Genomic DNA, 20,673 nt, shown 5'->3' with positions numbered 1-20,673 from the left:
GGACATCGGGGACATTGGGGACCTTGGGGACATTGAGGACATTGGGGACAGCCAGAGGTCACAGGGGTCACAGGGACACTGGGGACATCGGGGACATTGGGGACCTTGGGGACATTGAGGACATTGGGGACAGCCAGAGGTCACAGGGGTCACAGGGACACTGGGGACATCGGGGACATTGGGGACCTTGGGGACATTGGGGACATTGGGGACACCCAGGGGTTAAAGGGACATTGGGGACATTGGGGTCAGGAGGATGTTGAGGGACATTGGGATCATGGTGGACATCAGGGGACATTGGGGACATTGGGGACATTGGGGACATTGGGGACACCCAGGGGTCACAGGGGTCACAGGGACATTGGGGACATTGGGGACATTGGGGACACCCAGGGGTCACAGGGGTCACAGGGACATTGGGGACATTGGGGACATTGGGGACACCCAGGGGTCACAGGGGTCACAGGGACATTGGGGACATTGGGGACATCGGGGTCAGGAGGACGTTGAGGGACATCGGGGTCATGGTGGACATCAGAGGACATTGGGGACATTGGGGACATTGGGGACACCCAGGGGTCACAGGGACACTGGGGACACAGGGGACATTGGGGACATTGGGGACACTCAGGGGTTAAAGGGACTTGGGGGACATCAGGGTCATGGTGGACATCAGGGGACATTGGGGACATTGGGGACAATGGGGACATTGGGGTCACAGAGGTCACAGGGACATTGGGGACATTGGGGACATACAGAGGTCACAGGGGTCACAGGGACATTGGGGACATTGGGGACACCCAGGGGTCACAGAGGTCACAGGGACATTGGGGACATTGGGGACACCGCAGTGACCCCAAGGCCGTGCAGAGGATCAAAGCCCGGGACCTGGTGCCAGGGGACATCGCCGAGGTGGCAGGTGACACCGGCGGTGACAGGGCCACCAGGGGTCACAGGGACCTTGGGGACATTGGGGACATTGGGGACATTGGGGACATTCAGGGGTTAAAGGGACATTGGGGACATTGGGGTCAGGAGGATGTTGAGGGACATTGGGGACATGGTGGACGTTGGGGACATTGGGGACATTGGGGACACCCAGGGGTCACAGGGGTCATGGGGACATTGGGGACATTGGGGACACTGGGGACACCTAGAGGTCACAGGGGTCACAGGGACATTGGGGACACTCAGGGGTTAAAGGCACATTGGGGACATTGGGGACATTGGGGACATCCAGGGGTCAAAGGGACTTGGCGGACATCAGGGTCATGGTGGACATCAGGGGACATTGGGGACATTGGGGACACTCAGGGGTCACAGGGGTCACAGGGACATTGGGGACATTGGGGGGACAAAGAGTCTTTAACTCCCATCCCCTCCCAGTTGTCCGTCCCAGTTTGTCCCAGTTCATCCCAGTTCATCCCAGTCCCTCCCAGTCCCTCCCAGTCCCTCCCAGTTTATCCCAGTTCCCTCCCAGTCCATCCCAGTTTGTCCCAGTTCCCTCCCAGTTCCCTCCCAGTCCCTCCCAGTCCATCCCAGTCTGTCCCAGTTCATCCCAGTTCATCCCAGTTTGTCCCAGTCCCTCCCAGTCCATCCCAGTCACTCCCAGTCCATCCCAGTCCCTCCCAGTCCCTCCCAGTTCGTCCCAGTTTGTCCCAGTCTGTCCCAGTCCATCCCAGTCCATCCCAGTTTGTCCCAGTCCCTCCCAGTTTGTCCCAGTCCATCCCAGTTTGACCGCTCTGTTCCCAGTTGGGGACAAGGTCCCGGCCGACATCCGCATCATCTCCATCAAATCCACCACTCTGCGCGTGGACCAGTCCATCCTTACTGGTTCGTACTGGTTTGTACTGGTTTGGACTGGTTTGGGCTGGGAGGGGGCCGGGAGGGGGGTTGGGACAAACTGGGACAAACTGGGACAAACTGGGAGGGACTGGGAGGGACTGGGAGGGGATTAAAGGGTTAAAAATGGGGGGAAACCCACGTTAAAGGGGATTTTTATACTGGTTTATACTGGTTTATACTGGTTTTTACTGGTTTAAACTGGTTTGTACTGGTTTATAATGGTTTAAACTGGTTTAAACTGGTTTAAACTGTTTTTTACTGGTTTATAATGGTTTAAACTGGTTTATAATGGTTTATACTGGTTTAAACTGGTTTATACTGGTTTATACTGGTTTATACTGGTTTATACTGGTTTATACTGGGATTTTAGTTGAAATTGAGGTTGGGTTCGCTGTGTCCCAGACTGGTTCATACTGGTTTATACTGGTTTGTACTGGTTTTTAATGGTTTAAATTGGTTTATACTGGTTTAAACTGGTTTATACTGGTTTATACTGGTTTATACTGGTTTATACTGGGATTTCAGTTCAAATTGAGGGTGGGTTTGCTGTGTCCTAGACTGGTTCATACTGGTTTATACTGGTTCGTACTGGTTTAAACTGGTTTATACTGGTTTATACTGGTTTGTAATGATTTATACTGGTTTAATTTGGTTTATACTGGTTTAAACTGGTTTGTACTGGTTTATACTGGGATTTCAGTTCAAATTGAGGGTGGGTTTGCTGTGTCCCAGACTGGTTCATACTGGTTTATACTGGTTTATAATGGTTTAAAGTGTTTTTTACCATTTTTTACTGGTTTTTACTGGTTTTTACTGGTTTATACTGGTTTATACTGGTTTAAATTGGTTTATACTGGTTTAAACCGGTTTAAACTGGTTTATACTGGTTTATACTGGGATCTCAGTGGAAATTGAGGTTGGGTTTGCTGTGTCCCAGACTGGTTCATACTGGTCTATACTGGTTTATACTGGCTTAAACTGGTTTATACTGGTTTATAATGATTTATACTGGTTTATAATAGTTTAAATTGGTTTAAACTGGTTTAAACTGGTTTATACTGGTTTAAACTGGTTTATACTGGGATTTCAGTGGAAATTGAGGTTGGGTTCGCTGTGTCCCAGATTGGTTCATACTGGTTTATACTGGTTCATACTGGTTTATAATGGTTTAAACTGGTTTTTACCATTTTTTACTGGATTTTACTGTTTTTTACTGGTTTATACTGGTTTATAATGGTTTATAATAGTTTAAACTGGTTTATACTGGTTTTTACTGGGATTTCAGTGGAAATTGAGGGTGGGTTCGTTGTGTCCCAGACTGGTTCATACTGGTTTATACTGGTTCATACTGGTTTATACTGGTTCATACTGGTTTATAATGGTTTAAAGTGGTTTATAATGGTTTAAACTGGTTTATACTGGTTTATAATGGTTTAAACTGGTTTATTCTGGTTTATACTGGTTTAAAGTGGTTTATACTGGTTTTTACTGGGATCTCAGTCGAAACTGAGGTTGGGTTCGCTGTGTCCCAGACTGGTTCATACTGGTTTATACTGGTTCATACTGGTTTATACTGGTTTATACTGTTTTATACTGGTTTAAATTGGTTTATACTGATTTATAATGATTTATACTGGTTTAAACTGGTTTAAACTGGTTTATAATGGCTTTTACTGGTTTAAACTGGTTTATACTGGGATTTCAGTGGAAATTGAGGGTGGGTTTGCTGTGTCCCAGACTGGTTCATACTGGTTTATACTGGTTCATACTGGTCCATACTGGTTCATACTGGTTTATAATGGTTTAAAGTGTTTTTTACCGGTTTTTACTGGTTTTTACTGGTTTATACTGGTTTATAATGGTTTATAATGGTTTAAACTGGTTTATACTGGTTTTTACTGGGATCTCAGTGGAAATTGAGGGTGGGTTCGTTGTATCCCAGACTGGTTCATACTGGTTTATACTGGTTTATAATGGTTTAAACTGTTTTTTACCATTTTTTACCGGTTTTTACTGGTTTATACTGGTTTATACCGGTTTATACTGGTTTGTACTGGTCCAAACTGGTCCAAACTGGTCCGAACTGGTCGGAACCGGTTCCCGCAGGCGAGTCGGTGTCGGTGATCAAGCACACGGAGCCGGTGCCCGACCCCCGCGCCGTCAACCAGGACAAGAAGAACATGCTGTTCTCGGTGGGTGACGTCATCGATGACGTCATCAATGACGTCATTGGGGATCCCTGGGTGATGTCACCGAAATTCCCCCAAAAAAAGCTCCAAAATCCCCTCAAAAATCCCCGAAATAATCGCAGAAAAATCCCCGAAATTCACTGAAACGGCCACCCAAAAACAGCCAAAATCGCCAAAATCTCCCCAAAAAACACCTGAAAACCACCAAAATCTGCCCAAAATTGCCAAAATCCACCCAAAAATCCCCTGAAAAACCCCCAAACTCCCCCAAAAATCGCCAAAATCCCCCCAAAAATCCCCTAAAAACCACCAAAATCCCCTAAAAAAGCTCCAAAATCCCCTCAAAAATCCCCAAAATAATCCCCAAAAAAATCCCCCGAAATCCATCGAAACACCCACCGAAAAACAGCCAAAATCGCCAAAATCTCCCAAAAATCGACAAAATCTCCGGAAACCACCAAAATCCCCCAAAAAAATTCCCGAAATCCCCCCAAAAATCTCCTGAAAACCACCAAAATCCCCCAAAAATCGCCAAAATCCACCCAAAAATCCTATAAAAACCACCGAAATCCCCCAAAACTGCCAAAATCCCCCCAAAACTTCTCCACCAAACCCCAAATTTTCTCCTCCAGACCCCAAAACTTCTTCTCAAAACCCCAAAGTTCCTCCTCCAACCCCAAAATTTCATGTCCAACCTTCAAAATTTCTTCTCCAAACCCCAAATTTTGTGTAGAAACCCCAAAATTTCTTCTCCAAACCCCAAAATTTGGTGTCCAACCCCCAAAATTTCTCCTCCAACCCCAAAATTTCTTCTTAAAATCCCAAAATTTCTTCTCCAAACCCCAAAATGTCTTCTCCAAACCCCAAATTTTGTGTAGAAACCCCAAAATTTCCCCTCCAACTCCCAAAACTTCTCCTCAAACCCCAAAATTTTTCCTCCAACCCGAAAATTTCATGTCGGAACCCCAAAAATTCTCCTCCAGACCCCAAAATTTCTCCTCAAACCCCAAAATTTCATGTCCAACCTTCAAAACTTCTCCACCAAACCCCAAAACTTCTCCTCCAGACTCCAAAACTTCTTCTTCAAACCCCAAAATTTGATGTCCAACCCCCAAAACTTCTCCAAACCCCAAATTTTCTCCTCCAACCCCCAAAATTTCTTCTCCAATCCGAAAATTTCATGTCGGAACCCCAAAATTTCATGTCCAACCCCCAAAATTTCTCCTCCAACCCCCAAAATTTCTTCTCCAAACCCCAAATTTTGTGCAGGAACCTCAAATTTTTACCTCCAAACCCCAAAACTTCTTCTCAAAACCCCAAAGTTCCTCCCCCAAACCCCAAAATTTCTCCTCAAACCCCAAAATTTTCTCCTCCAAACCCCAAAATTTCTCCTCCAACCCCCAAAACTTCTCCTCCAACCCCCAACATTTCGTGTCTGACCCCCAAAATTTCTTCTTAAGACCCCAAAACTTCTCCTCCAGACTCCAAAACTTCTTCTCCAAACCCCAAAATTTGGTGTCCAACCCCCAAAACTTCTCCTCAAACCCCAAAATTTCTTCTTAAAACCCCAAAAATTCTTCTCAAAACCCCAAAGTTCCTCCTCCAACCCCCAAAATTTGATGTCCAACCTTCAAAATTTCTTCTCCAAACCCCAAAATTTGTGCAGGAACCTCAAATTTTTACCTCCAGACCCCAAAATTTCTTCTCCAACCCCAAAACTTCTCCACCAAACCCCAAAACTTCTCCACCAAACCCCAAAATTTCTCCTCCAACCCCCAAACCTTCTCCTCCAACCCCCAAAATTTGATGTCCAACCCCCAAAACTTCTCCTCCAACCCCAAAGTTTCTCCTCCAACCCCCAAAATTTCTCCACCAAACCCCAAAACTTCTCCTCCAATCCCAAAATTTCATGTTGGAACCCCAAAACTTCTTCTCCAAACCCCAAAATTTGATGTCCAACCCCCAAAACTTCTTCTCAAAACCCCAAAGTTCCTCCTCCAAACCCCAAAATTTCATGTTGGAACCTCAGAACTTCTCCTCCAACTCCCAAAATTTCTCCTCCAACACCAAAACTTCTCCTCCAACCCCAAAATTTCTCCACCAAACCCCAAAATTTCTCCTCCAACCCCAAAATTTCTCCTCGAACCTCAAAACTTCTCCTCCAATCCCAAAATTTCATGTCGGAACCCCAAAACTTCTTCTCCAACCCCCAAAATTTCTCCTCCAACACCAGAACTTCTCCTCCAACCCCAAAATTTCATGTTGGAACCTCAAAATTTCTCCTCCAACCCCCAAAACTTCTTCTCAAAACCCCAAAATTTGATGTCCAACCCCCAAATTTCTCCTCCAACCCCCAAAATTTGATGTCCAACCCCCAAATTTTCTCCTCCAACCCCCAAAATTTGATGTCCAACCCCCAAACCTTCTCCTCCCACCCCAAAATTTGATGTCCAACCCCCCAACCTTCTCCTCCCACCCCACCAGGGCACCAACATCGGGGCTGGCAAAGCCGTCGGCATCGTGGTGGCCACGGGCGTCAACACGGAGATCGGGAAGATCCGGGACGAGATGGCGGCCACCGAGCAGGACAAGACGCCGCTGCAGCAGAAGTTGGACGAGTTCGGGGAGCAGCTGTCCAAGGTCATCTCGCTCATCTGCGTGGCCGTCTGGGCCATCAACATCGGCCACTTCAACGACCCCGTCCACGGCGGCTCCTGGATCCGCGGCGCCATCTACTACTTCAAGATCGCCGTGGCCCTGGCCGTGGCCGCCATCCCTGAAGGTGGCGGTGGTGGGGTGGTGGGGTGGGGTGCTGGAGATGGTTTGGGGGCGTTGCTGGACCATTCGTGGTCATTTATGGGGTTTTGGAGAACATTTGTGGTCATTTATGGGGTTTTGGAGATGGTTCGTGGTGGTTTGTGGGGTTCTGGAGATGGTTTGGGGTGGTTGGTGGGGTTCTGGAGATGGTTTGGGGTGGTTGGTGGACCATCCATGGTCATTTATGGACCATTTGTGGTCATTTGTGGGGTTCTGGAGATGGTTTGGGGTCATTTATGGGGTTCTGGAGAACATTTGTGGTCATTTATGGGGTTCTGGAGAAGGTTTGGGGTGGTTTGTGGACCATCCATGGTCATTTGTGGGGTTCTGGAGATGCTTCGTGGTCATTTATGGGGTTCTGGAGATGGTTCGTGGTGGTTTGTGGGGTTTTGGAGATGGTTTGTGGTGGTTTGTGGACCATTTGTGGTCATTTATGGGGTTCTGGAGATGGTTCGTGGTGGTTTGTGGACCATCCGTGGTCATTTATGGGGTTCTGGAGATGGTTTGGGGTCATTTGTGGACCATCCGTGGTCATTTATGGGGTTCTGGAGATGGTTTGGGGTGGTTTATGGGGTTTTGGAGATGGTTTGTGGTGGTTTGTGGACCATCCGTGGTCATTTATGGGGTTCTGGAGATGGTTTGGGGTCATTTGTGGACCATCCGTGGTCATTTATGGGGTTCTGGAGATGGTTCGTGGTGGTTTGTGGACCATCCGTGGTCATTTATGGGGTTCTGGAGATGGTTTGGGGTGGTTTATGGGGTTTTGGAGATGGTTTGTGGTGGTTTGTGGAGTTCTGGAGAAGGTTTGGGGTCATTGGTGGACCATCCATGGTCATTTATGGACCATTTGTGGTCATTTATGGGGTTCTGGAGATGGTTCATGGTGGTTTGTGGACCATCCGTGGTCAATTATGGACCATTTGTGGTCATTTATGGGGTTCTGGAGATGGTTTGGGGTCATTTGTGGACCATTCATGGTCATTTATGAAGTTTTGGAGATGGTTTGTGGGCCTTGGTGGGGTGCTGGAGATGGTTTGGGGTGGTTTTTGGACAATTCATGGTAGTTTTGGGGGTTCTGGAGAAGGTTTACAGTGGTTGGTGGACCATCCGTGGTCATTTATGGGGTGCTGGAGATGGTTTGTGGTGGTTTTTGGGGTTCTGGAGATGGTTCGTGGTGGTTTCTGAACCACTTGTGGTCATTTGTGGACCATCCATGGTCATTTATGGGGTTCTGGAGATGGTTCGTGGTGGTTTGTGGGGTTCTGGAGATGGTTTGGGGTCATTTATGGGGTTCTGGAGATGGTTCATGGTGGTTTCTGGACCATTCATGGTCATTTATGGGGTTCTGGAGATGGTTTGGTGGTGGTTTCTGGACCATCCATGGTCATTGGTGGGGTGCTGGAGATGGTTTGTGGTGGTTTCTGGACCATCTGTGGTCATTGGTGGCCCTGGTGTCCCCCCAGGCCTCCCGGCGGTCATCACCACCTGCCTGGCGCTGGGGACGCGGCGCATGGCCAAGAAGAACGCGATTGTCCGCAGCCTCCCCTCGGTGGAGACCCTGGGCTGCACCTCGGTCATCTGCTCCGACAAGACGGGGACACTGACCACCAACCAGATGTCCGTCTGCAAGGTGGGACCTCAAAATCCCCAAAATGTCCATGGAGAACCCAAAATGTCCATGGAGAACCCAAAATGTCCATGGAGAACCCAAAATGTCCATGGAGACCCCAAAACTTCTCCAGGAACCCCAAAATGTCCATGGAGAACCCAAAATGTCCATGGAGAACCCAAAATTGTTCCATGGAGAACCCAAAATGTCCATGGAGAACCCAAAATGTCCATGAGAACCCAAAATTGTTCCATGGAGAACCCAAAATTGGTCCATGGAGAACCCAAAATGTCCATGGAGATCCCAAAATGTCCATGAGAACCCAAAATTGTTCCATGGAGAACCCAAAATGTCCATGGAGAACCCAAAATGTCCATGAGAACCCAAAATTGTTCCATGGAGAACCCAAAATTGGTCCATGGAGAACCCAAAATGTCCATGGAGATCCCAAAATGTCCATGAGAACCCAAAATGTCCATGGAGAACCCAAAGTGACCATGGAGAACCCAAAATTGGTCCATGGAGAACCCAAAATGTCCATGAGAACCCAAAATGTCCATGGAGAACCCAAAATGTCCATGGAGAACCCAAAATGTCCATGGAGAACCCAAAATGTCCATGGAGAACCTAAAATTGGTCCATGGAGAACCCAAAACTTCTCCAGGAGACCCAAAATTCTCCATGGAGAACACAAAATGTCCATGGAGAACCCAAAATGTCCATGGAGAACCCAAAATTTCTTCTGGAAACATCAAAATGTCCATGGAGAACCCAAAATGTCCATGGAGAACCCAAAATTGGCCCATGGAGACCCCAAAATTTCTTCAGGAACCCCAAAAATGTCCTTGGAGAACCCAAAATGTCCATGAGAACCCAAAATGTCCATGGAGAACCCAAAATTGTTCCATGGAGAACCCAAAATGTCCATGGAGAACCCAAAATGTCCATGGAGAACCCAAAATTTCTTCAGGAACCCCAAAAATCTCCATGGAGAACCCAAAATTGGTCCATGAGAACCCAAAATGTCCATGGAGAACCCAAAATTGGTCCATGGAGAACCCAAAATGTCCATGGAGAACCCAAAATGTCCATGGAGAACCCAAAATGTCCATGGAGAACCCAAAATGTCCATGAGAACCCAAAATGTCCATGGAGAACCCAAAATGTCCATGGAGAACCCAAAATGTCCATGAGAACCCAAAATGTCCATGAGAACCCAAAATGTCCATGGAGAACCCAAAATGTCCATGGAGAACCCAAAATGTCCATGAGGAACCCAAAATGTCCATGGAGAACCCAAAATGTCCATGGAGAACCCAAAATGTCCATGGAGAACCCAAAATGTCCATGGAGACCCCAAAATTTCTTCTGGGAACCCAAAATGTCCATGGAGAACCCAAAATGTCCATGGAGAACCCAAAATTGGTCCATGGAGAACCCAAAATGTCCATGGAGAACCCAAAATGTCCATGAGAACCCAAAATTGTTCCATGGAGAACCCAAAATTTCTTCTGGGAACCCAAAATTGTTCCATGGAGAACCCAAAACTTCTCCAGGAGACCCCAAAATGTCCATGGAGAACCCAAAATTGGTCCATGGAGAACCCAAAATGTCCATGAGAACCCAAAATGTCCATGAGAACCTCAAAATTGTTCCATGAAAACCCCAAAATTTCTTCAGGAACCTCAAAATTTCCATGGAGAACCCAAAATGTCCATGGAGAACCCAAAATGTCCATGAGAACCCAAAATGTCCATGGAGAACCCAAAATGTTCATGGAGAACCCAAAATGTCCATGGAGAACCCAAAATGTCCATGAGAACCCAAAATTGGTCCATGGAGAACCAAAACTTGTTCCATGGAGAACCCAAAATGTCCATGGAGAACCCAAAATTTCTTCTGGGAACCCAAAATGTCCATGGAGAACCCAAAATGTCCATGGAGAACCCAAAATGTCCATGGAGAACCCAAAATGTCCATGGAGAACCCAAAATGTCCATGGAGAACCCAAAATTTCTTCTGGAAACATCAAAATGTCCATGGAGAACCCAAAATGTCCATGGAGAACCCAAAATTTCCATGGAGAACCCAAAATGTCCATGGAGAACCCAAAATGTCCATGGAGAACCCAAAATTGGTCCATGGAGAACCCAAAATGTCCATGGAGAACCCAAAATTTCTTCAGGAACCCCAAAAATGTCCATGGAGAACCCAAAATGTCCATGGAGAACCCAAAATGTCCATGAGAACCCAAAATGTCCATGGAGAACCCACAATGTCCATGGAGAACCCAAAATGTCCATGGAGAACCCAAAATTGGTCCATGGAGAACCCAAAATTGGTCCATGGAGAACCCAAAATTGGTCCATGGAGAACCCAAAACTTCTCCAGGAGACCCCAAAATCTCCATGGACACCCCAAAATTCCTCCGAGGAACCCCCGAGGAACCTCCCGAGGTGTCCCCAGAGGTCCCCAACGTTGTCCCCGTTTGTCCCCAGATGTTCATCATGGACAAGGTGGAGGGCGACGTCTGCTCCCTCAGCGAGTTCTCCATCACCGGCTCCACCTACGCGCCCGAAGGAGAAGTGTGAGTCCAGGAGGTCCCCAAATGTCACCTCGGGGTCCTCAGGTGTCACCTCGGGGTCACCAAATGTCACCCCAGGAGCTCCAGAGCTCTAAAGTCTCCTCAAAGGTCCTCAAAAGCTTCTCAGAGGTTCTCAGGACCTTCTCAGAGGTTCTCAAAACCTTCTGGGAGGTTCTCAGAACGTTCCCAGAGGTCCCCAGGACCTTCTTGGAGGTTCTCAAAACCTTCTCAAAGGTCCTCAAAACCTCATCAAAGGTTCTCAAAACCTTCTCAGAAGTTCTCAGGACCTTCTCGGAGTTCCTCAGGTCCTTCTCGGAGCTCCTCAAAACCTTCCTGGAGCTCCTCAGGACCTTCTCGGAGGTTCTCAGAACCTTCTCGGAGCTCCTCAGGACCTTCTGGGAGGTCCCCAGGACCTTCTTGGAGGTCCCCAGTACATTCTGGAGGTCCCCAGGACCTTCTTGGAGGTCCTCAAACCTTCTCAGAAGTTCTCAGAACCTTCTCGGAGGTTCTCAAAACCTCATCAAAGGTTCTCAGAACCTTCTCAGAGGTTCTCAGGACCTTCTCAGAGGTTCTCAGGACCTTCTCAGAGGTCCTAAAAACCTTCTCAGAGGTTCTCTGAACCTCATCAAAGGTTCTCAGGACCTTCTCAGAGCTCCTCAACCCTTCTCAGAAGTCCTCAGGACCTTCTGAGATGTCCTCAAAACCATCTCGGAGCTCCTCAGGACCTTCTCAGAGCTCCTCAGAACCTTCTCAGAGGTTCTCAGAACCTTCTGAAATGTCCTTAAAACCTTCTCGGAGGTTCTCAGGACCTTCTGGAGGTCCTCAAAACTTTATGGAATGTCCCCAAAACCTTCTCAGAGGTCCTCAAACCTTCTCAGAAGTTCTCAGAACCTTCTTGGAGATTCTCAAAACCTCATCAAAGGTTCTCAGAACCTTCTCAGAGCTCCTCAGGACCTTCTGGGAGGTTCTTAGGACCTTCTCAAAGGTTCTCAGGACCTTCTGGGAGGTCCCCAGACCTTCTGGAGCTCCCAGACCTCCTGAGGTGTCCCCGTCCCCAGGCTGAAGCAGGAGCGGCCGGTCAAGGCGGGACAGTTCGATGGGCTGGTGGAACTGGCCACGATCTGCGCCCTCTGCAACGACTCCTCGCTGGACTACAACGAGGTGACCACGGGGACACCATCAGGGTCATCTGGGCCACCATCAGGGCCACCAACTGGGTCATCATTGGGGTCATCACCTGGGTCATCTGGGCCACCATGAGGGACATCACCAGGGTCACCATGGGGTCATCATGGGGGTCATCATTGGGCCACCATCAGGGTCACCATGGGGGTGACCTGGGGGTCATCATGGGGACACCACGGGGACACCATGGGGACACCACAGGGACATCATGGGGCCACCATGGGGGTCCAACTGGAGTCATCTGGGTCATCTGGGTCACCTGGGCCACCTTTGGGGTCATCATCTGGGCCACCATCGAGGTTATCTGGGCCACCACCTGGGTCACTATGGAGGTCACCATGGGGATCATCTGGGTCACCATTGGGGTCACCATGGGGGTCACCATCATGGTCACCACTGCGCCACCATCAGTCACCATCAGGGTCACCATGGGGTCATCTGGGCCACCATCAGGGTCACCATGAGGGTCACCACTGGGGTCATCATGGGGGTCACCATGGGGGTCATCATGGGGGTCACCATCAGGGTCACCATCAGGGTTATCTGGGCCACCATCAGGGTCACTATGGAGGTCATCATGGAGGTCATCATGGGGGTCAACATGGGGAACACCATGGGGACACCACGGGGACATCATGGGGACATCATGGGGTCATCTGGGTCATCTGGGTCACCTGGGCCACCATCAGGGTCTCCATGGAGGTCACCATGGGGTCATCATGGGGGTCACCATCAGGGTCGTCTGGGCCACCATGGGGACCACCATCGAGGTTATCTGGGCCACCATCAGGGTCATCATGGGGGTCACCATCTGGGCCATCATTGGGGTCATCTGGACCACCATGGGGGTCACCAACTGGGGTCATCACTGGGGTCATCATGGAGATCATCATCAGGGTCACCATCTGGGTCACCTGGGTCACCTGGGTCACCATCAGGGTCACCATGGGGGTCACCATGGGGGTCACCACCTAGGTCACCATCAGGGTCACCTGGGCCACCATCAGGGTCATCTGGGACACCACCATGGTCACCACTGGGGTCATCATGGAGGTCATCATGGGGGTCCAACTGGGGTCACCATCAGGGTCACCTGGGCCACCACTTGGCCACCATGGGGGTCACTACCTGGGCCACCATGGGGGTCATCATAGGGGACACCATGGGGCCACCACGGGGACACCACGGGGACACCAGGGGGACCATGGGGACATCATGGGGACACCACGGGGACACCAGGGGGACCATGGGGACATCATGGGGACACCACGGGGACATCATGGGGGTCATCTGGGGTCATCTGGGTCACCTGGGCCACCATCAGGGTCATCTGGGACACCATGGGGGTCATCTGGGCCACCATCTGTGCCACCATCAGGGTCACCACCAGGGTCACCATTGAGGTCATCAGGGTCATCTGTCCCACCTGGGTCACCATCAGGGCCATCATCGAGGTCACCTGGGTCACCTGTCCCACCTTTGGGGTCACCTGGGCCACCACCATGGTCACCACTGGGCCACCATCAGGGTCTCCATGGGGACACCACGGGGACACCATGGGGACACCATGGGGACACCATGGGGACACCAGGGCCACCAGGGGGACATCATGGGGTCATCTGGGGTCATCTGGGTCACCTGGGCCACCATCAGGGTTATCTGGGCCACCATCAGGGTCACCATGGAGGTCACCATGGGGGTCACCATTGGGGTCACCATCTGGGCCATCATTGGGGTCATCTGGGTCATCTGGGCCACCACAGGGTCATCATGGGGGTCACCATGGGTGTCACCAACTGGGGCCACCATCTGGACCACCATGGAGGTCATCTGGGCCACCTTTGGGGTCATCTGGGCCACCATAGGGGTCACCATGAGGGTCACCTGTCCCACCTGGGCCACCACCTGGGCCACCATTGGGGTCACCACCAGGGTCACCACCAGGGTCACCATCAGGGTCACCATGGGGGTCACCACTGGGCCACCACTGGGGTCACCATCAGGGCCACCATCAGGGTCATCTGGGTCACCTGTCCCACCTTTGGGGTCACCTGTGTCACCTGTCCCACCTGGGCCACCATTGGGGTCACCACCAGGGCCACCACCTGGGCCACCACCTGGCCCACCATGGTCACCACTGGGCCACCATCAGGGCCACCATGGAGGTCATCTGGGCCACCTTTGGGGTCACCTGGGCCACCACCATGGTCACCACTGGGCCACCATCAGGGCCACCATTGAGGTCACCTGTCCCACCTGGGCCACCACCTGGGCCACCATTGGGGTCATCACCTGGGCCACCACCTGTGTCACCTGTCCCACCTGGGCCACCATTGGGGTCACCACCTGGGCCACCACCTGGGCCACCACTGGGGTCACCACCATGGTCACCAACTGGCCCACCATGGAGGTCACCTGGGCCACCACCAGGGCCACCACCATGGCCAGTGGTTGTCCCCTCCCCTGACTGTCCCCACCCCTGATTGTCCCCAGCCCTGATTGTCCCCACCCCTGACTGTCCCCTCCCCTCCCCAGGCCAAGGGTGTCTACGAGAAGGTCGGTGAGGCCACCGAGACGGCGCTGACGTGTCTGGTGGAGAAGATGAACGTCTTCAACACCGACGTCAGGAACCTGTCCAAGGTGGAGCGCGCCAACGCCTGCAACGCCGTGAGTGTCCCCGTGTCACCTTCTGGGCCACCTGGAGAACCTCCCGTTGTCACCTTCTGGGCCACTTGTCCCACCAGGGCCACCAGGGCCACCACGGCCACCACCTGTCCCACCGGGGCCACCAGGGCCACCACCTCGGGCACACCAGGGCCACCTGCCCCACCTGTCCCACCGGGGCCACCAGGGCCACCACCTGTCCCACCCATGTCACCTTCTGGGTCACCTGTCCCATCTGGGCCACCTGGAGAACTTCCCATTGGCACCTTCTGGGCCACCTGTCCCACCTGGGTCACCTGGAGAACCTCCTGTTGTCACCTTTTGGGCCACTTGTCCCACCCATGTCACCTTCTGGGTCACCTGTCCCACCTGGGTCACCAGGGCCACCACCTTGGGCAGCTCCTGGGCCACCTGTCCCACCTGTCCCACCTGTCCCACCACTTGTCCCACCTGTCCCACCTGGAGAACCTCCCATTGGCACCTCCTGTCCCACCTGTCCCACCACCTGTCCCACCTGGAGAACCTCCTGTGTTCACCTTCTGGGTCACCTGTCCCACCTGTCCCACCTTGGCCACCTTGAGAACCTCCCGTGTCACCTTCTGGGTCACCTGTCCCACCTTGGGCACCTCCTGTCCCACCGGGGCCACCGGGGCCACCACCTCGGGCACCTCCTGGGCCACCTGGAGAACCTCCCATGTCACCTTCTGGGCCACCTGTCCCACCTGTCCCACCTGTCCCACCTGTCCCACCTGTCCCACCTTGGCCACCTGGAGAACCTGTCCCACCTGGAGAACCTGTCCCACCACCTGTCCCACCTGTCCCACCTGGAGAACCTCCTGTTGGCACCTCCTGACCCACCTGTCCCACCTTGGTCACCTGGAGAACCTCCAGTTGTCACCTTCTGGGTCACCTGTCCCACCTGTCCCACCTTGGTCACCTGGAGAACCTCCCGTTGGCACCACTTGTCCCACCTGTCCCACCTGGAGAACTTCCTGTTGGCACCTTCTGGGCCACCTGGAGAACCTCCCATTGTCACCTTCTGGGTCACCTTCTGGGCCACCTGTCCCACCTGTCCCTGTCCCACCTGTCCCTGTCCCCCTGTCCCTGTCCCACCTGTCCATGTCCCACCTTGGCCACCTGTCCCTGTCCCACCTGTCCATGTCCCACCTGTCCCTGTCCCACCTGTCCCTGTCCCACCTGTCCCTGTCCCACCTGTCCCTGTCCCACCTGTCCCTGTCCCACCTGTCCATGTCCCCCCGTCCGTGTCCCTCAGGTGATCAAGCAGCTGATGAAGAAGGAGTTCACGTTGGAGTTCTCCAGGGACAGGAAGTCCATGTCGGTCTTCTGCTCCCCGGCCAAAGCCTCGCGCGCCGCCGTGGGCAACAAGATGTTCGTCAAGGTGGGACATGAGGTCACCTGGAGGTCACCTGGAGGTCACCTGGGTCCCACCACCCAAACCTTCTCCAGCCTTGGTCCCACCACCCCATAACCACGTCCCACCACTCCAAACCTTCTCCAGCTTTGGTCCCACCACCCCAAACCATCTCCAACCTCCATCTCACCACTCCAAACCTCCATCCCACCACCCCAAACCTTCTCCAACCTCCATCCCACCACCCATAACCACGTCCCACAACCTCAAACCTTCTCCAACCTCCATCCCACCACCCCAAACTTTGGTCCCACCACCCCAAACCTTCTCCAACCTCCATCCCACCACCCCAAACTTTGGTCCCACCACTCCAAACCTTCTCCAACCATGGTCCCACCACCCCAAACCTTCTCCAACCTCCATCCCACCACCCCAAACCTTCTCCAACCTCCATCCCACCACCCCAAATCTTGGTCCCACCACCCCAAACCTTCTCCAACCTCCATCCCACCACTCCAAACCTTCTCCAGCCTTGGTCCCACCACCCCAAACCTTCTCCAACCTCCGTCCCACCACTCCAAATATTGGTCTGACCACCCCAACCTTCTCCAGCCTCCATCCCACCACCCCAAACTTTGGTCCCACCACCCCAAACCTTCTCCAACATTGGTCCCACCACCCAAATCTTGGTCCCACCACCCCAAACCTTCTCCAGCCTCCATCCCACCACCCCAAACCTTCTCCAACCTTGGTCCCACCACCCCAAAACCACGTCCCACCACCCCAAACCTTCTCCAACCTCCATCCCACCACCCCAAACCTTCTCCAACCTTGGTCCCACCACCCCAAAACCACGTCCCACCACCCCAAACCTTCTCCAACCTCCATCCCACCACTCCATAGCCACGTCCCACCACCCCAAACCTTCTCCAATCTCCACCCCACCACCCCATAACCACGTCCCACCACCCCATAACCACCTCCCACCACCTCAAACCTTCTCCAGCCTTGGTCCCACCACCCCAAACCTTCTCCAACCTCCATCCCACCACCCCAAACTTTGGTCCCACCACCCCAAACCTTCTCCAACCTCCATCCCACCACCCCAAACCTTCTCCAACCTTGGTCCCACCACTCCAAACCTTCTCCAGCCTTGGTCCCACCACCCCAAACCTTCTCCAACCTCCATCCCACCACCCCAAACTTTGGTCCCACCACCCCAAACCTTCTCCAAACTCCATCCCACCACCCCATAATCACGTCCCACCACTCCAAACCTTCTCCAGCCTTGGTCCCACCACCCCAAACTTTGGTCCCACCACCCCAAACCTTCTCCAACCTCCATCCCACCACCCCAAACTTTGGTCCCACCACCCCAAACCTTCTCCAACCTCCATCCCACCACCCCATAACCACGTCCCACCACCCAAACCTTCTCCAACCTCCATCCCACCACCCCAAACCTTCTCCAACCTCCATCCCACCACCCCAAACCTTCTCCAACCTTGGTCCCACCACCCCAAACTTTGGTCCCACCACCCCAAACCTTCTCCAGCCTCCATCCCACCACCCCAAACCTTCTCCAACCTCCATCCCACCACCCCAAACTTTGATCCCACCACCCCAAACCTTCTCCACCCTCCGTCCCACCACTCCAAACCTTCTCCACCCTCCATCCCACCACCCCGAGGATGTCCCCTGTCCCACCGCCCCGTGTCCCACCCCAGGGTGCCCCCGAGGGCGTCATTGACCGCTGTAACTACGTCCGGGTGGGGACCACGCGGGTGCCGCTGACGCCGGCGGTGAAGGAGAAGATCCAGAGCGTCATCAAGGAGTGGGGCACGGGCAGGGACACCCTGCGCTGCCTGGCCCTGGCCACCAGGGACACCCCACCCAAGAAGGAGGACATGGTCCTCGAGGACTCCTCCAAGTTCGCTGAGTATGAGGTTGGTGGTCATGAGGTGTCCTCTGGGTGGTGGGAGCTCAAAGTGGGTGGTGGGACCTCAGAATGGGTGGTGGGACCAAGGCTGGAGAAGGTTTGGGTGGTGGGACCTCAGATTGGGTGGTGGGATCTTGGTTTGGGTGGTGGGACCTCAGATTTGGTGGTGGGACCTTGGTTTGGGTGGTGGGACCAAAGCTGGAGAAGGTTTGGGGGGGTGGGACCAAGATTTGGGGTGGTGGGATGGATATTGGAGAAGGTTTGGGTGGTGGGACCAAGGTTTGGGTGGTGGGACCAAGGCTGGAGAAGGTTTGGGGTGGTGGGATGGAGGTTGGAGAAGGTTTGGGTGGTGGGACCAAGGTTTGGCTGGTGGGATCTCAGATTGGGTGGTGGGACCTTGGGTTGGGTGGTGGAACGTGGTTATGGGTGGTAGGACCTCAAATTTGGTGGTGGGATCTCAGAATTGGGTGGTGGGACCTCATTTTTGGGTGGTGGGACCTCAGATTGGGTGGTGAGACCTTGGTTTGGGTGGTGGGACCAAAGCTGGAGAAGGTTTGGGGTGGTGGGACCAAGGTTTGGGTGGTGGGACCTCAGATATGGTGGTGGGACCTTAAATTGGGTGGTGGGATCTCAAATTGGGTGGTGGGACCTCAAATTGGGTGGTGGGACCTCAGATTGGGTGGTGGGACCTCGGTTTGGGTGGTGGGACCTCGTTTTTGGGGCGTTCTTGGCTCCTTTTGGGGTTCTTGACTCTGTAGGACCACCTGGGACCTTCTCTGGGCTCCTCAGGAGGTCTCTGTGACCTCCAAACCCAATTTTTGGACACCTCGATGTCCTCCAAACCCCATTTTTGGAGCTTCCTGCTCCACCACGACCTCCAAACCCCATTTTTGGAGCTTCCTGATCCTCCATGACCTTCAAACCCAATTTTTGGACACCTTGATGTTCTCCAAACCCAATTTTTGGCGGTTCCTGGTCCTCCATGACCTCCAAACCCCATTTCTGGACACCTCCATGACCTCCAAACCCCATTTTTGATGGTTCCTGGTCCTTGATGACCTCCAAAACTTCACTTTTGGAGCTTCCTGGTCCTTGGTGACCTCCAAACCCCATTTTTGGACACCTCAATGTCCTTCAAACCCCATTTTTGGAGGTTCCTTCTCCACCACCTTCTCCAAACCCCATTCTTGGAGGTTCCTCTTCCTTGATGTCCTCCAAACCCCATTTTTGGACACCTCCATGACCTCCAAACCCCATTTTTGGAGCTTCCTGCTCCTTGGTGACCTCCAAAACTTCACTTTTGGCGGTTCCTGGTCCTTGATGACCTCCAAACCCCATTTTTGGTGGTTCCTCTTTCTTGATGACCTCCAAACCCCATTTTTGGCGGTTCCTGCTCCACCACCACCTCCAAACCCCATTTTTGGAGGTTCCTGGTCCTTGGTGACCTCCAAAACTTCACTTTTGGTGGTTCCTTCTCCACCACCACCTCCAAACCCCATTTTTGGCCACCTCAATGTCCTCCAAACCCCATTTTTGAAGGTTCCTGGTCCACCACCACCTCCAAAACTTCACTTTTGGAGGTTCCTCTTCCTTGATGTTCTCCCAAACCCCATTTCTGGAGCTTCCTGGACCTTGATGACCTCCAAACCCCATTTTTGAACCTCCTCCACCACCACCACCACCACCTCAAACCCCCCCTGACATCTCCTCCAGACCGACCTGACCTTCGTGGGCTGCGTGGGCATGTTGGACCCACCGCGGAAGGAGGTGATGGGCTCCATCCGCCTGTGCCGCGACGCCGGCATCCGCGTCATCATGATCACGGGGGACAACAAGGGCACGGCCATCGCCATCTGCCGCCGCATCGGCATCTTCGGCGAGGACGAGGAGGTCACCGGCCGCGCCTACACCGGCCGCGAGTTCGATGACCTCCCGCTGAGCGAGCAGCGCGAGGCCTGTCGCCGCGCCTGCTGCTTCGCCCGCGTCGAGCCCACCCACAAGTCCAAGATCGTCGAGTTCCTCCAGTCCTTCGACGAGATCACAGCCATGGTGAGGGGGGAGATGGAGGTGGACGTGGTTATGGAGGTCCACCATGAGTTTCAGTGGGTTTGGGTGAGGTTTTGGAGGTCTACCATGGGTTTACGGGATTTTGTGGTCCATAGTTGTTGATGGACGTGGTTATGGAGGTCCACCATGGGGTTTGGGGGGTTTGGGGTCCATAGTTGTTGATGGATGTGGTTACGGAGGTCCACCATGGGGTTTGGAGGGGTTCCAGTGGGGTTTTGGAGATCCACCATGGGTTTATGGGGGTTTGGGGTTCAAAGTTGTTGATGGATGTGGTTATGGAGGTCCACCATGGGGTTCTGAGGGGTTCTGGTGGGGTTTGGGAGGTCTGAAGTGGGTTTGGGGGGGGTTGGAGGCCAAAGTTGTTGATGGACGTGGTTATGGAGGTCCACCATGGATTTAGGG

The 20,673-nt window shown here is 52.8% G+C and overlaps 1 protein-coding gene across 1 annotated transcript in view; it reads left to right on the top strand.

Annotated features, from left to right (window-relative positions):
• ATP2A1 (ATPase sarcoplasmic/endoplasmic reticulum Ca2+ transporting 1) overlaps nt 1-20,673 on the top strand; it is a 42,788-nt gene that overhangs the window by 11,986 nt on the left and 10,129 nt on the right. The window contains exons 6-15 of the mRNA XM_072936370.1: nt 1,753-1,833; nt 3,952-4,037; nt 6,519-6,816; nt 8,315-8,481; nt 10,959-11,047; nt 12,103-12,205; nt 14,765-14,896; nt 16,167-16,292; nt 17,993-18,211; nt 19,918-20,253. Coding sequence (XP_072792471.1) covers nt 1,753-1,833; nt 3,952-4,037; nt 6,519-6,816; nt 8,315-8,481; nt 10,959-11,047; nt 12,103-12,205; nt 14,765-14,896; nt 16,167-16,292; nt 17,993-18,211; nt 19,918-20,253 — 1,637 coding nt within the window. The remainder of the gene's footprint in view (nt 1-1,752; nt 1,834-3,951; nt 4,038-6,518; nt 6,817-8,314; nt 8,482-10,958; nt 11,048-12,102; nt 12,206-14,764; nt 14,897-16,166; nt 16,293-17,992; nt 18,212-19,917; nt 20,254-20,673) is intronic.

This window comes from Taeniopygia guttata, chromosome 16, assembly GCF_048771995.1.
Source record: "Taeniopygia guttata chromosome 16, bTaeGut7.mat, whole genome shotgun sequence".
In the NCBI taxonomy this organism is placed as follows: Eukaryota; Metazoa; Chordata; class Aves; order Passeriformes; family Estrildidae; genus Taeniopygia; species Taeniopygia guttata.
The sequence above is the reverse complement of the archived record's forward strand: the minus strand, read 5'-3'. Positions and strand labels throughout refer to the sequence as shown.